Source organism: Syngnathus scovelli, chromosome 12, assembly GCF_024217435.2.
Source record: "Syngnathus scovelli strain Florida chromosome 12, RoL_Ssco_1.2, whole genome shotgun sequence".
NCBI classification, from domain to species: Eukaryota; Metazoa; Chordata; class Actinopteri; order Syngnathiformes; family Syngnathidae; genus Syngnathus; species Syngnathus scovelli.
In genome coordinates, this window is record NC_090858.1 from 6,154,366 (window position 1) to 6,170,528 (window position 16,163).

A 16,163-nucleotide genomic window follows, 5' to 3' on the forward strand; every position below is an offset into this window, starting at 1 on the left:
AAAACCAGTTAAAAGTCTCCCACTGATTCTCCAGTGGGATCTAACACTTTAAGCGTTTTAACAGAAGGATAACAAGACATTTAACAATGTGACTGCTTTCGCTTTTTCAAACCATAAACAAATTGAGCCTGCTTTGGTTCTGCTGCTCAAAGGGAATGTACGCGTAGATAGACGCACGAGCGGCAATAAAATGACAAATGTTATATTTAACACTTGTAGTCTTTCTGAAACCGCCATTCAACCTCATGACAAAAATATGGCATTTAAAAAGGGGTGTGTAAACTTTTTCTATCCACTGTATAACATTATATGAAGGAAAACGTGTCGTTTCGGTAGGCGTGATGAGGTTGGATGTTTGAGATGGAACTTGCTAAGCAATCTTTCTGTGTCAGCTGGTTGTATTTATGCTAAAGATGATATCAGGCCGACATCAATGCAAGGTCACGAAGCAGAGAGGCCTTCGTCTGGGCTCAGTTAATGGAGCAGTGATCCACAAACATTACATCTGGATTCAAGTCAAATACATGGGTGGAAATTTCAGCTAAAAGCAAGAAGCAAAGTCTTCCAAAACAACAACCGAGGAGGTAAATAATGTCGTGAGCTTTCTCGCAGCTTTAGAAGAGCCCACAAAAAGCTACATGAACAAAGACAAACTGTCACCGTGCGGTAATTGTTTAGAATTGACTGCTCATTAATCGTATGGAAGTAACTGAAGCAAAATCGAGTGCACAATTTGGATGCAACTACGAAAGGCAGCGCTGATTCACAAATTAGTGGTCTGAACGTCGACTAAGGCTTGACCTTCATTGATCTTCTCTATGGCAACTCCAAATGGCACAATTGATTTGCTGAAGTTGACTGTGGAGTTCCGAGTTCCGAGGATTCAGGCAGATTCAGCTCATCATAAAGAGAATGAATTTGTGTCATACAAATACAAATTCACAATGAACTGTAATTACTATTCTGATTATATCAATACAGGTATCTGCAGTATAATTTTGCATTATTTCTTTTAACTTGAAAATAATAATATTATGCTTCTAGCAGCTCTAGGAGCATGTAATGAGGTAGGTGGAGGAGAGGGGGCAGAAAAAAAATGAACCCACAGTAATGTTACAATAGTGTCCCCTGGTGGTGTTTGAAACCTTTGCATAGTTTTTTTTTTTTTTTTTTTAAAGCGTCCACTCAAAACGTATGTGCGGACTCTAAATTGGCTCAAAGTTGGAATATAAAAATATAAATGGCTGAGTAAATAACTCTTTTGCAACCAGTAATTGTGATCTTTTGATGCTATTTACACAATTTGTATGTGAATGGCGACTGATTTATATGAACTGCAGGCCAGTATAAATATTTCATTCTGCCTCAACGGAAACGGAGCCGACCAACCTGTTTTTTTTCGAGTGTTCGTCCCTCCCTTTCTTCACTCCAAAGATCCTTGTGATCAGTGTGCTGAAGAGAAGAGTTGAAGAATTCCTCACCTGAAATAAGAATAATTTAAAAAAAATCACCAATATATTCACAGTTCACAATTTGGGGGTTAATATCAACATATCTTTGGGGGTCTGAAAATAAAACCAAAAACCTCTGTTTTGTTTTTATGGCATCTTCTATTGATTGATAAATAAAGTCGCCATGTGATATTATGAGACGTCTCGCTTGCAAAAGAAAAACGGATGGCAACTCACTGCCCATATTGGAGAGGTGAAGCCAAGTACAGCAGCCTGCATTCCATCCGACACAAAACAAATGATGTTTTCTCCCAGACGAGTGTCCCTGTAAAGAGCTCTCAGGATGTTTAGAGCGTGGACCTGGAAAGGCAAATACAATCGGCTGGGCATTACGTCACACACTTGCAAAACTAATTCTACTATCAGCGCAAATGTCATCAACAAGCTGATTCATCAAATGTCTATATATACAATTGATATCAAGACACCATCTGTTGATGTTACGAACCTGAGGAACAGTGGAGGTATCTGTATTTCTGTTTGCAGAAGGCATGGCAAGGGTAATCAGCTCTCTCATGGTCATTTTTAACAGACTGCAACTGGAGGATTTTGGCTCAGAAGAGAGAAGAGCCTGCAGAGAGAAAACACGACAAATTGTTGAAAAGAAAACAAGAAAATAGCTCCTCATAATCATGCTGAAGATCTTGCCTTATTATTGCAGAGTACATTTTCTCATTTTCCCCTGGCAGGGTTTTTTTGAGTTTTTCCTTGCCCTTTTGGGAGCTTATGATCAGGGGATGCTTTGAGAATAATTGTCAATTTTGGCTATGTGAAGCCCTTTGAGACTGTCTGTGATTTAGGGCTATACAAATAAACTTGACTTGACTTGACATCAAAGTGTACTATTACGGTAAAATATTGAAAATATTCCCTTTTTCTCAAAAATTACATTACAAGCTTATTTCAAAATGTATGTTTCACTCCAAATGACCATATTTTTCTTTTTTCATTGCTTGGCACACCTGAACAACCAACTGTCGTATTCTTGGTTTTTGCTGTTCTTGGTTTTTGTCAAATAAATGACCAAGATGCATTCCCACCCCCCAACATCCAAAAATAAAAACAAAGGCCCATGTAAAATGTTAAATGAAAAGAGCCTCTATTCCACCCAAAAAGTCCCATTCAAAATGAAATTAAAAAGCATCTTCCCTCAAGCGTCTCAAGCTTAGACTTGGCATTAATGAGAAAACATTTCCCGCTATGGGCTCTTTAATAAGCATATGTTCTTTCAGTCACGATTATGCTTTTAAAAGAAAGCTATTTTTTCCAAGTGCAGTAAATTTTCGGATGTCAATTAAGAGCCCAGCTTCATTTTTCTATAATCACTGTCCCTTTAACTCGCTTCTCATTTCTAACTAAGTTTCCAGTTTTGCAAACTCCCAGAAGTTCATAATGCTCTTCACAAGAAATCACTTACGAGAGAGCGAATACTAGGAAATACATCAGAGGTAAGATAGTAAGAACTCCAGTCTCACGTGTCAATGATGCATTACTATTAATTGTGGTTACATTATAAGAAGTCTGGTACTGAGAATCAGAATCTGCAAAGTGACTCACTTTTGCAGTCAACAAAGTTAATTGAATGAAATGTTTCTTGAAACTGACTAGTAGCAAGTCACAAGGGTAATATTATTACACTTTGACACTGGGAGTAATTTTAATTCTATTATCCCCTGTGCAAAAATAATAATAACCACAATACAGATGCTACATATATGATTTCAGAGGCCCCCCTTGTGTTTTTTTAACAGATACAAAATGTTTGTCTAACATTTATTGAAAATGAATTCTGGGCATATGATATGATACTTTTGGGTCTGTGATTTAGTAAACAATAGATGATGTTGCAATTAAACAAAAGGTGACATTCAGGCCTACTCTTCACAACAACATACTGTGCATTTAGTATAATATAATTTGTATGTGTCTCGAGGTGGAAATGTACAAAGTTGGTGCAGGGTTTATGTGTTAGTTATCTTGAGGAGGGAGTTGATGTTAAACATCTGGCTTTAGTTACTATTAAGAATTGGGTATGGGAGGTCTGGAGAAATGAAGGTAGGGAGGAAAGGAGAAGGCAACACGGTTTGGCCCTTACAAAGCCTTGGGGATTGCGAGGAGGTGGAAGGAAAACAAAAAGGAAAAATCTGCTTGCTATGAAGTGTATGTTGGTCAGAGAGAAGCAGCCTTCCCAGATCTGACTCTGTCATTCCGGGAGTGGGGAATGCTGGCCAAACCTCTGCCAAGGTGTCCACTTCAATTGACGTCTTCAAACATCATCTTTTTTTTTGTTTTCCCCTCTGCTGGACTTTTGCTATGGTTACCACTACTACTATTTGTTCTAGCCAGAGATGTATCGAGTGTCAACATAAAAACTAAGGCACTACAGAAATGAGTTTAGTCAAGTTTTACCAGGCAAGAAAATTGCATTATAACAGCCACGCTTTCTATCGTACATGAATCATGGTATTTGTTAAAGATTAATTTTATAAATCACCTGAATATAAAAGGGTATTCCAGCGCTGCGTCTTGTGGCACACAATTTTGATGACGGGTCACTAGATTTGACCTCTTCCAAAACCTCGGCGAGCCAGCAGGCTGGAAGCTGTTGTAGGACTTTACTGCCACTCCTTATACACACACAAACAAGATAGATATACAGTATGATTATGGGCCTTCATTCTCTTTGGGAGCTTTAATGTATAGTCTAACCCTCCTTTCCAAATACTTACAACAGGGGTTTGGAGAAGAAGAAAAAAAAACAATAACGTCTGAAGACTTACAATTCAAAAAGTACGAGAGAGAGAGAGAGAGCGAGAGAGCAAGAGCGAGAACGAGAGAGCGAGAGAGAGCTGTTTGGTTCCTGAGAAGCCATATGTTTTGACCACCAAAGTGCACATTAAGGCCTATTTGGCAGACAAAAGTGTGTGTTTAAGTCTTCTTAGTTGAGTACTGCTCTGCTATGCTGTCTTTTGGAGTTCCGCAGGGTTCACTTGAGGCCTACGTTCCATCTTGAGAAAATAACGGCATTGTCTTCTATGGCTATGTCGATGACAGTCAGATTAAGACAAAATAACGAATAGGTGCTAACATACATTCCCCTATGTGCTTTTATATGTGCTTTGCTACAAAAAAATAAAACGCACACACACTCCCAAACATATATTTCGCCTCTTCTGGTTCACTGAAAGAAGGAAACCACGATTGATCTCTCTGTGGATGTGCCTGTTGTCCCACAACAATGAATAAAGTTCACAGTTTGTCATTTCAACTTCAACTAGGTTTGCGACACCGTTTCTGGATCTTTTCTACAAATGAATGAATGACCAGAGGAGAGTGAAAGTCAAGTTAAAGAGACAAAAAGGGATGGAGGGGAAGGGGAGGAAAAAGGAGAGAGCACAAGTGAGCCAGCGTCTGAGTGCAAACACGGTGGAGCGCATCGATGCCAGATCCCAAGACAGAGCATCAAAAGCCTGTGGTTAGGCACCCTGCAATCAACACCCCATAACCCAGCACACAGCCTGCATACCATCCCCACATCCCACTCGTCCCTTCCTGAAACAACAGACATATAGGCCCAGAGCAGAACACACACACAACCACTAGAATGACACTATCAGTTTACAAGACACCAGCCCTCCAATGATGGACAAGAAGAACATAACAGTAGGATGCTTCACCATGTCACAAATTTCAAGATGCCTTCCACATGCGGCCATTTAAAGGCAAAGTAAATAAAATGTTTATTCCCCTTGAGATGACTAAAACTAACCAGGCTGCTTGATGGAAATGACATTTGTTTTCTTTTTTACATCTACAGTGAGATGTCCAGAAAGCCATCAACAAATAGGTAAAGTAAGAGGAATGCCACAAAGAGTGACACCTCAAGGATGTGCCGAGTCACTAATTACAAAAGTTACTCTTGTAATGTGCAAGCTTATGTCCGCGGAGCAGTATTACCTTTTAGCCCTCAATACGTACCTGCATAGCATGTCAGTGAGGCGAACAAAGCCCACATAAGCCAGTTCAAAGGCACCACGATGACGGGACTGCAGGAGCTGCTGACGGAAATACAAGCCAATACAAGCCACCTGGAAGAGAGGGAAGATATGCCATCAAATGACTTTTTTAATTTTTTTTTTTATGTAGGCATTGGGTAGATCCGTGCGTGCCTGTAGACTGGGGGCGATGTGCCACTTGCAATATTATTAATTTTTAAATTGTGATGTATGATGACAGTCAATGAAAAATTGGAACATTAAGTTATTTTGCATTGACAACAGCAATACCTAACTCAAATGACTGATTTTTTTTTTTTTTTTTTTTTGATAAAGTGATTTTTGGCACAACGATCGCAAACCTCCTGGTGGATATATAATCATAAACTGTGAGCAAGACGACCAGATTTTCTCCAGATGTACCCTTAAAACAAAAAGGAAGTCTTTAAATTCTTTATGAAACCGCATCTATGAACATTGTACTTCATGTTTGTGTGAGTCATTTTACAACAAAACAATAAATTAATACCAAAACCATTGTCCCACACCCATCTAGTAACTCCACAACTCAATTACGTAATCCCACAATTATCAATAAAAAAATGCTGACACATCTTTTTGGCAGTCTATCATCTTTACTGGAAATGGAAAAGTAGAAGCAGATGAGAAAGGGGCAAAAAAAAAAAAATTATTCCACTGAAGAACTGAAGCTCCACTTTAGCCTTTCCTCTAGTTGGCCATCAAACTAAAGTTCTAACACCAGCAACAGGCTGGTTTTAGAGACACCACTTACTTTTGGGCCAGCGAGCATGTCCAGCATGAGAGCAGCATGGCAGTAGCGTGACAAGTGTGTTCAAAAAAGGATGCTGAGACATCCGCATAATAGCCAGTCTAAGTAAAACCATCCAGTTAGTAATAGTGTTAGCGACATTATTCTAACTATACACACACATACACACACTAGTGCCATTTCTGTGGCAGTATGTAAACTGGTGAGTGTGTAGCAGGTGAGGCGGCAGGGCGAGGCGGACGCCGACTTCCAGTGCCCTGTCATTAAGACTGTGGTGTCACCACTACCACTAAGACAGTCCACTCTCAGCTTAGTCTGGGGTGGCACAGAGGGCACAGGGAGGAGTGGCGAGGTTCTAGTGCACAAAAACAAACAAACAAACAAGAAACAATCCAAAAGGACCCTTTCTGGGATGTGGGTTTGACACAGCATCCCGATAAAAATGGACTGGAAACCACAAGGGGGAAGAAAAAAACAATGACACAAGTGACTGAGACTTTCCCAACAAACCCTTCATTTAAAATGTAAGAACACAGGTATATAAAAAGAGACAATAGAAAATATTGTTGAAATATTTCAATTTGTTGGCTGTGTTTACTTCTTATTTTGAGACATATTTGACAGACAAACAACCTGCAACGATATTTTGACTCTCTTTCATCGATAATATTTCGCTTCAAACAACAAGGCATATGGAGGGAGAGTTATGTTTGTATTATTTCCGATGTGATTTTTTTTTTGTATTGTAGTTATTTTCTGATATCTTTTCATAAAGCTTTTTTTACAGAGCATATGTAAACAAAGATGTATTGTACTGTATTAAAGATGATGATATAGGATATAAAAACATATAACCAAGAGTTGAGGAGGCCGTTTATATTGTCCAATCGCAGTTTGGTAAACTTGCTTGACCCCGCAGACATAAAACAGACCAAATAAAACACCGAGGACAGAACGAGTAAACCGCAAGTGCAGCGAGCACAATGAGTTATCACATAGGTTTGAGAACGGACACCCAGGATAGGCCTGAGCACACCAGAGTAAAAACAGCAGTCACTGTTAGATGCCCAAGGTCGCTGGGCTCAGGCCACTGCGGTGCCGAGCGAGGCCAAGCCGGGCCGTTGTTCGGCGTATTTAAAGTTTCCTTCCTTAAGGTTCCCGTCTGTGTAACTGTTCAAAAAGGCCGAGCAAGCAAGGGCGAGGGAATGGATTTATTTAGACATCAACTTCCTGTTTGCAAGCGTGCCTGTTTCCATGAAAAACTTCCCTGTGGTGAGAGAGAACTTTCCCAAGTCTAATTACATGTACGGATCAGATCAACCCGTGACTCTGGCCCAAATGGGTTAGCCAGCACTCTGGCCATGTTTGTTGTCCTTTCTACTTGAACTGTATTCTATTTAAAGAATCATGAATTTCAAATTTGAAAATAATATTAGTAAAGGGGCGCACTGATTAGCACATAGCACACAGTCGCTCACAGTTCAGAGTTGGTGGGTTGCCCACCCGCATGTCTATTGGGTCGACGGTGAATGAGTTAAATACAAGCCAAATATGATCTCAAACTATGTTGATCAGTACACATCAATAATAGCTGCTGCTGCCATGGTGCCACCCAAGGACAGAAACATCTGCATGGTTACCAGGCCAACAGAGATGGAACACACAATGTTGGCTGAGAAAGACGTGTTTTACTTCCAAATAAGCACTCACACACTACACGCATGTGCTCATGCATGTCATTGCTGCGGTAGGGCCCAACGACTTTGCCTGCACCCAACTTTCCAAGTCACCCCAAAGACCGCCAATGCCACGTACAAACTACTCACTCACACATAGTGTTGACTTGAAAAAAATAGCTTAGGGGAAAAGGGGAAAAAAAAATGATGCAAAGAAAAAAGGACAGTTTCTCTTCTTACGTAATATTACACACCACTAAAACTCTCTCCGTGCTCCATTTAGTGTTGTGATGTCATATTTTGAACGACTACACACTGCAGTTGCTATGTAGTGCGGATGGTAGTTGTTCTACCTCCACTTGAATGTTCAATGAACAAGATGGATTTTGACTTCAATGAGAGCCACAGAAGATGATTCGTATTTTCATGACTCAACTAACATTGGTTTGTTTTGTCCCACCAAAAGCAGAGTATACGAAGTGACTGCCAAAATAAATATTTAAACAACACCTGACAAGCCACACATTCAGCACATCCAACACTCAGTGTTTAAATGCACACTCAACGGGTAAAAACAACCAGACGATGCAAAACACGCTCTTTACCCCCTACAAAGGCAAACAGGGTCTTTGTCTGGTTCTCTTGTTCACATGCTGAACCGCTCAGACAAATATTCCTGTGCTAGTTTGTCTGCGCGTAGACTTTTGTAGTACCCAGTGTGGCGGTGGTGGAAGTCATTTGGAAAGAATGCAGTCGAAAAGGGAGGAGGATTGTGCTTGTTAAAGCAGCGGGGTCATGCCTTAAACCAAATCCTGACGCTAACAAGGCGAGATGCTAATTGTACAGCTTCGCACCATAGCACAAAACAGCATGTTTTGTTGCAAATGATTTGAAAAAAATGGCAGACTCCAAAACCTTCATTCATAGTTCAAACTCATGCAGGAGTCAGCCGAGCTCTCCAATAACTGCTTCATTGTATTCATTGAAGTTTTTTGTGTGGGACTTCCTGCCACACTTAGTTTGCTCTGTGCAAGATGACACAGCTTCTGTCAAAAATAGATAACATGTATTTATAACGAAGCAGAACAGAGCAGATCCCCTTGGGAGGTACCGCAGTGGTTTTGGGGAAAGCACAATCAAAGTCTAGAATTGCTATTACGCATCCACAAATGGCAGTCGAGGCCAGTCAGTCACATATTTTTGTTATCAACTTGCATCTTTTCCAACTTTGAAGACCAGCCTTAGATGTTAACCGAGCTTCAAGGTACCTAAGATTATAATCATTGTAAGTGTTGCTCTGTAAATCTCAAGTTTATAAATAAATAATTCAGGTCTAAAAGTTAAGTGATAACTCAGGTTGTAATTTTCATACTATAAATAAATTCGACCACGTAAATTGATTTCAATATAGCTAATCCGTTAATTAAATGTGACAGGGAAGAAATGTTATGTGTGATAGTAGAGGAGGTTAGAGGGCCAAGAAGATTTTGCTGTATGCAAATCAAAACTTTTGTATACATTACTGTACATATTGGGTGCATTATGATGTGTACATCACCATCAAGAATATAATGGGCGTATTTATCAATAAATTTGAAAATCCAGACTAGGAACAGATCATATGAGCTGGTGGTTAGTGCACAAATTGTAATTTTTACAATTATCATAATGATTCAGACTATTATGGTGATTGATATGTTATTATTATTATCATTATTATTATTATTGACGGCACACATCCCAGATCTTACCTGTTCTTCTGTGATAAGCCCAGGATGTGGGCGTGTGTTGTCATTGGAGTAGTGCAGTGGCAGACTCTGACACAGCTGCCCCAGCAGCATGGCCACTTCCTTCATGCTCCGCCAGCAACACACCAGCACCATCTGGGCTGTCACCCTGTAGCCTTCACCACCTGGAGCATGCCCACACACACGTGCACAAACACACCCAAACGAAAAAGGCAAGTTTCATCACTTTTCAGATCTACAGAAAGTTAGGGTAAAACAAAAAAACAAAAAACGGACAACCACTGCCCCCATCAGGACATCCCTAACCTAACAACAAAAACATAAAACTAGTAATTCATTCAGCAGTGACTTTTTTTTCCACTATTATTTTTATGTCTAGCTTAAGTTCAGTTGTGGAAACCTGATGATTTATTCACATGTATCCATGACAACATTTCATTTGTGGCACCAATGCATTTGATGTGATGTCAGAAGAGTTGAGGGTTTTCTCATGATGTGTGTAACTTACCGGTGTCAGGTGGCACTGTGCGCGTTGTCTGAGTTTCTTCCTGATCCTCCACTTCGTCTTGTGTATCCAGCTCTCTGGCGCAGTTGAAGAAATCATTGGTGTCCCTTGGCTGAATTTCGTGCAGGATTTTCTGTAGTCCTGCTGACGTGTCTGTTACTGTATACAAGAAATGAATCCCTCATGAATAGCGCACACTGTTTAAAAAAAATGGGCACATGCTTCAGCCAAGTTGTAGTTGTAATCAAACAGACCTGTGCCAACATCCATTGGGATGAGCCCCTCAGGAGAGGAGCTCTGGACAATAGGAGCAACCACATCTGACAATCTGTAACATGTGGCGATGAGCTCCGACACCAGTCTCCTCCACTCCTCAGTGTGACACAAACACCTACACACACGCACACAATGAGCACTAATGAGGTCAATACATGATTGTCTTTTTTTTTTTTTTTTTTTAAAGAGAGATCCAGATTGCAGTGATTGCTCTCACTCTGTGTCGATATTCCGAAGGACCGCGGTGATGCAATGTGCTCGGCCGTAGAGAGGATAGGAAGCAGCTGCCTGCAAAAGGCAACACTCCGCTTTGGACACCTCGGACTGCAGACAGCACAGCAAGAACTGAATCACTGTGGAGGGACAATATAGTGCACATATTTTTTTTTTTTTTTTACAATCTATTATAATCTGAAGATGTCATTCTTCGGTTTTGGAACGTAATTATACCAGATAAAGTGTTAAGTTCCTGAACATTAGGTTCCGGCGGCAATGAGGGAGGCTGGAAGTCAAGTCCCTGCTTCTGGGCACAGCAAAGTAGTGCCTGGCTCAAATTGGGCTGGTGGAGCAGTAGGCTGAGCAGGTGGGCAGCTGTTACACTGTCAAAGGGTTTGGTGCTGGTGCTCAGGTCCAGTGCAGCCTGAAGTAGACCATGCATCACATCTGGTTCCTAACCCCACAATGAGACATCAGAACGTGTTTATTTAGATACTTCATTATGATCCAACTACAATGCCAAAATGGTATACTGAAAAACATTTGAATGATCCAATTTAAAACGTCTCCGTATTATATGGCCTTGTATATAATCATTATAATCAAAGACCATACTTGAAATGGATAATGAGATAACCTAGACATGAAATTCAGTACTACAAAAAGCATTAGGCTCCATATTAACCTCTAGTCCCAGTGCTGACAGAGGAAGTTTCCACAACAATGTTGTCGCTAGTAGTTTGACTTCCATGAAGTTGCTTGCTACACAGTAGAGGACATTCTGAGCATAAGTAGGCGTCACAACTTCACCAAGGGCAAACCCATCAGGCCCTAAGGACAGAAGATAATGACAAACGTTTCATCCTGTTTCTACTCTAACAAAGCTTTCAACAGCATTTTCATTTTGAAGTTTTACCTGCACCAAAAGTGAAGAGTTCAGCCAGTAGACCAAGCAAGTTGAGGGACATGATGCATTTGGAGAAAGAAGCTCCAGGAATCAAAACGTCAAACAACTTTGAACATAACTCGTGCAGGAACTCCTACCACACACACACCCACATATTATTATTATTTATTCTGACAATGAAGGGGGAACTATGCATTGAGTGCAGAAATGCTGTACCTTATAAAGACATATAATATGCTGGTCTTTAGCTCTTTGCTCCTGCTCTCTTTCTTGGCTCTGTCTCTTCAGCAACAGCTGCCTACTGTCCTTTACTCGGCAAAGCATCTGTGCAACAAAGGTCAATACAAGCTGAGCTAAATTAACAATACCAAGTCTACACTAACAACGACTCAAAGTGTTATGCGCAGAGTTGACGATGAACGGACCTTCTTGAAAAGACTGACCACCTGCTGTCTGACATTTGGTGACTGGCTGTTGAGGTTGGGAAGCAAGAAGTGTCGAATGAGGTCCATTTCCTGTGAGGTGAGAACTTCAGTACTGCGGTGGCTTTCACACACCAAACCTAAAGCATCCATCCTCACCTGGAAGATATCCAGACGGTATTCATATGTTGTTAAAAAAAAGCATTCATTGGGATTATAACACGATACAAATGTACTCACTTGATCGTGTTTATGTATAAGCGCTTGCCGAAGCAGGCTGAAGGGCACCAGTTCCTCGCAAAGACCCTCCGCGGTGCTCTGCATCACACCTTGAGACCTGGCTGCCCGCAGACATGTCATCAGAGCCCCAAGTGCACCCCTGCTGCAAGTTGAATCTGTTGAGCATCAAAAAAGATCTGAAATGACTTAGCACAGAGCACTACGAGAACTGGTGTTGTAAAGCAAGTTATTTTCCACTCAAATGGTTCTGCGTGAACCCCATCACTGTATCGAAAATGGATTTACGCTTCTCAGTCTTTGTGCTTTTACCTTTGCAGCAGGGCAGTTTGTCTTGTAACGCCCGCACCATGTGTGACAGACTGGACGGGCTGCAGCGCAGCAATTTGGGTAGGAAATAATCCAGGATGTAGGTAGTGTCATCCACTCTTGCGCTACACAGCACCTGTAGCAGAGGCGTGACCCACATCCGGTGCCAGTGCTCCATCCAGTCTGTTGTAGTGCTCATTTTCCCCACTGAAGCTTCAGCAGCAAGCTGTTCTTTATGGCTGATAAAAAGCTTCTCCAGAAGGTCACTGGCATAGGGAGCTAAAGGCTGGTCACTCATCAGACCAAGAAGACACGAAGGAAGCTCAGGCTGGAGCTCAAGCAGGTAGCCGGCGCCATAAAGATCCACAAGGCAGCTCAAAGCCCCGTATTTACCCCGCATGTGCCAATCGAGCTGGAAGAGTCTCTGCGTGAGCTCTAAAACATAGCTGTCCGGATTTGTCTCCGAAGAATTGATATGCTGATGAATGAGGATGAGGTTGTGAAATAGGGAGCATGTCTGGTGGCGGACTCCATCTAGGGGATGCTCCCAGTGCGAGTAGATATGTTCCAGGAGGCGTCGGTGTAAATCAGAGCCGCCATTGAGGGACTGCTGGAGGCTGAGGGCACAGAGATGTTGAGCCTTTCCCTGCAGGCAGTCCAGGGCAGCACTGCTCCACAGCATAAGTACTCGAACTACCAGCAAAACGCTACTAGACTCTTTTACACTGTAGAGAGATCAATACACAGAAAGAAACATAAGCATTTGTAGCCACAACAAATCTATGCACAGATCAGGAAAATAGTCATATAAATGCCTTTTAACGCTTACTGTAAAATATCCAAAGATAATGTTTTAAACCATGTCTTTAAGATTTGTTTGTAAAAAAAAAAAAAAAAAAAGATATATATATGCATATAGTATATATATAAAAATATTACAGTGGCATGATGAGTTTTTTTTTTTTTTTCAAAATTAACTACCTGACATCAAGATCCAAGAGTATGTTTGGGACCAGCAGGAGCAGTTTTTCCCAGTGTGGGCCAGCGGGGGAGCCTTTCCAACTCAGCATGGCCAACGCCCCGTGACACAGATACATAGAGACGCCTGGCTGACGAGCACTTGTACACAACCTCTCACATCTCTGCTTAATCCACACGGGCGCAGAGTCCAAACCATCTATTGAGCTACGGAGCAAACCGCACACCTGTAATGGGACAGAATAAAAGTGTTGTGTTGATTAACTGAACAACATTTGAATCCAAAACAATTCATGTAATATACAGCAGATTCAATTAGTTCATTACTGCGGTCACTGAAAGAACAAAAAATGCATTTAACAATTTAACGCTTACCACTGATGCAACATCATCTCCACAACCCATCACAGATCTGATTAACAAAACTACAGCCATGCCAGATGTACTCTGAACTGCTTGCACAAAATCCTCTGCAATCAATGTAAAGTGAAGAGACAAAAATGTGCAATGTCAGTAACATTTATGGTTTGCATGATTTAATACAAGATTAGTATTGACTTAAATAACAGTATCACATTTAAGACTGATTGTACCCCCACCCGGGTAATATGCACAGCATATATGTACAGCAAAATACACCAAAAAAAAAACCTATAAATTAATTTCCCAGACAGACAGTGATAAAGACAAACTTTATAGCTTACCATCAGTGATGATACTTATGTAGCAATCAAGCAGGCTACTCAATGTGTCTTTCAGTGTTTGGTGGATTGTCGTGGCAGAACTAACGGACTCTTGGCATCTCTGGATAACCAGCATTGACGTTTTCACTGCTGCCAGACAGGAATGCATTAACTGGGCTTGAGCTATGTGACGACCAGCGACACCACTTTAGAAACAGCAGAGGGCGACATACACCGTTTATGAGCGATGTATTGAAATTACAATCATAAATGCAGACTACATATGCATACCTGTTTTGAGTAAAATACTCGCGTAATCCCTTGTGAAGAAACTGCAAAACTAGTTAGAAAATAAGAGTCAATGGATCGTTCTCAAAATAATGTCGTCAACTACAAAAACAAACCTTCTGGAAGAAGTTCATTGATGCATCTCTCGCCTGAAAATGATTTTATTGCAGAGTGCAGTTATCGATCAGAAGGAAATACTGTATATGACTAGAATCAATAGAAATCCCAAAAGCTTGTGCACTTACCCAGAGGGAAGCCATCCATGCACCCAGCGATGGTATTCACGACATGCGAGTATTGGTCCGGAGTTGGATTCGACAAAGAGTCTGACAGGCACTTGGACAGACAAGCTGTTGTTCGTTCTTGAAGCCAGGTTGGTACTGTACACAGGGCGCTAAGCAAAGGTGCAGACAAACCAAAATGTTGCATAACGGTTCAAATATATCTATATATATATATATGAGGAAAATGCAAAAACTCATTCATTAGTGTGCACCTGGAAATGGCACGTCGCAAAGGGTTCTTGGCCTGCAAGGAGATGTAGCCCAAGACCAATGTCTGCAGACAAGCTTCTAAAACGTCTCCATCAATTGTCTCTTCGCCGAGTGCCCCAAGCAGCAATCCAGCCTGGTACAGAAAGAACACAAATGCGACATGACCCATATCATTCTATGCCAGTAATTTGATAAAGACACTATTATTAGTGTATAACTGATCACCTTTTTGACCAGCTGGATCTGTTGCACTGGATCTTTCAGCTCTAAGCAAGTATGCAAAGTTTTCGCCACCTGCCTGACGCCGTCATGTCCTCCATCCACAGATAAAGATGCTAGAGGCAAAGGGACACTGTTTAGTATTCATGATGTGATGATATTGAAAGAACCTATGGATTCAAATATTGCCCGCCATTAATAATCAACATGTGCAATGGTTAGAAGCACATTACCTAATAGCAAATGCAGTTTCTCGTCGTCCAAAACCAAAGCCTCGACTTTGGGTGTCTTCTTTTTTACCACCATAGCACAGCAGCATTCAACTCAGCAGCGTTTGAAACCTCTGTTACACTGTCACCTACAAGGCAGCAAAAGTACAGTGAGCCTAATTTAAAGGAAATAACAAACGGAAAGCTCCATTAACATACACGTTTCCTACATACAACAAAAACATGACTTTCCACACTACTTTTTAGACTGTTGTCTCGGTAGAATATAAAACTGGCTTCAGCTAGCAAGTTTTTCCCGTCATAACGTTAACTATCCGACTGATTTATCAGCAGGGTAGAGGTCAAATAAAAGAAGCGTTATTTTTGACAGAAAGTGAAGGCTTAGATCCTGTCAAGGCAAAACATACTTTACAATAAAACGAAATTGGCATTCACCGGATTGCTGCATGTGGTACTGGTTACTAGGTGCAAGCTTCCGACCTGCGTCACTTTCCATAACGCGACATTTTCCGGTAGCTTGCGTTTCAGAATTAAACTCATTTTCATTATAACGCTTAATAACAATGCGTAATGCATAAAAACGCGACATTTGTAGAAATAAACTCGCTTTCATTCAAATGCTTTTGTTTTCTTTCACCGCTAATTATCACCCACGGTATATTTATAAATGACAGCACAC

At 41.0% G+C, this 16,163-nt stretch overlaps 1 protein-coding gene across 3 annotated transcripts in view; it reads right to left on the minus strand.

Moving 5' to 3' along the window:
- The window catches only part of thada (THADA armadillo repeat containing), a 38,016-nt gene extending 22,037 nt beyond the window's left edge, over positions 1-15,979 (minus strand). The window contains exons 1-26 of one of the 3 annotated variants that reach the window (XM_049735410.2): positions 15,920-15,979; positions 15,488-15,612; positions 15,261-15,370; positions 15,038-15,168; positions 14,787-14,935; positions 14,658-14,690; positions 14,545-14,593; positions 14,275-14,459; positions 13,946-14,040; positions 13,574-13,797; positions 12,596-13,317; positions 12,287-12,441; positions 12,050-12,205; positions 11,841-11,948; positions 11,634-11,757; positions 11,403-11,548; positions 10,952-11,171; positions 10,719-10,854; positions 10,480-10,616; positions 10,229-10,384; positions 9,724-9,884; positions 5,490-5,599; positions 4,006-4,138; positions 1,960-2,082; positions 1,689-1,811; positions 1,390-1,481 (exon numbers count right to left, since the gene is read on the minus strand). In XM_049735410.2, coding sequence (XP_049591367.1) covers positions 1,390-1,481; positions 1,689-1,811; positions 1,960-2,082; positions 4,006-4,138; positions 5,490-5,599; positions 9,724-9,884; positions 10,229-10,384; positions 10,480-10,616; positions 10,719-10,854; positions 10,952-11,171; positions 11,403-11,548; positions 11,634-11,757; positions 11,841-11,948; positions 12,050-12,205; positions 12,287-12,441; positions 12,596-13,317; positions 13,574-13,797; positions 13,946-14,040; positions 14,275-14,459; positions 14,545-14,593; positions 14,658-14,690; positions 14,787-14,935; positions 15,038-15,168; positions 15,261-15,370; positions 15,488-15,560 — 3,851 coding nt within the window. In that variant the 5' untranslated portion in view covers positions 15,561-15,612; positions 15,920-15,979. Of the gene's footprint in view, positions 1-1,389; positions 1,482-1,688; positions 1,812-1,959; positions 2,083-4,005; positions 4,139-5,489; positions 5,600-9,723; positions 9,885-10,228; positions 10,385-10,479; positions 10,617-10,718; positions 10,855-10,951; positions 11,172-11,402; positions 11,549-11,633; positions 11,758-11,840; positions 11,949-12,049; positions 12,206-12,286; positions 12,442-12,595; positions 13,318-13,573; positions 13,798-13,945; positions 14,041-14,274; positions 14,460-14,544; positions 14,594-14,657; positions 14,691-14,786; positions 14,936-15,037; positions 15,169-15,260; positions 15,371-15,487; positions 15,613-15,693; positions 15,861-15,891 lie in introns of those variants that run through there. The other 2 variants (XM_049735411.2, XM_049735413.2) reach the window with 2 other exon arrangements.
- Positions 15,980-16,163: the final 184 nt, after the last annotated feature.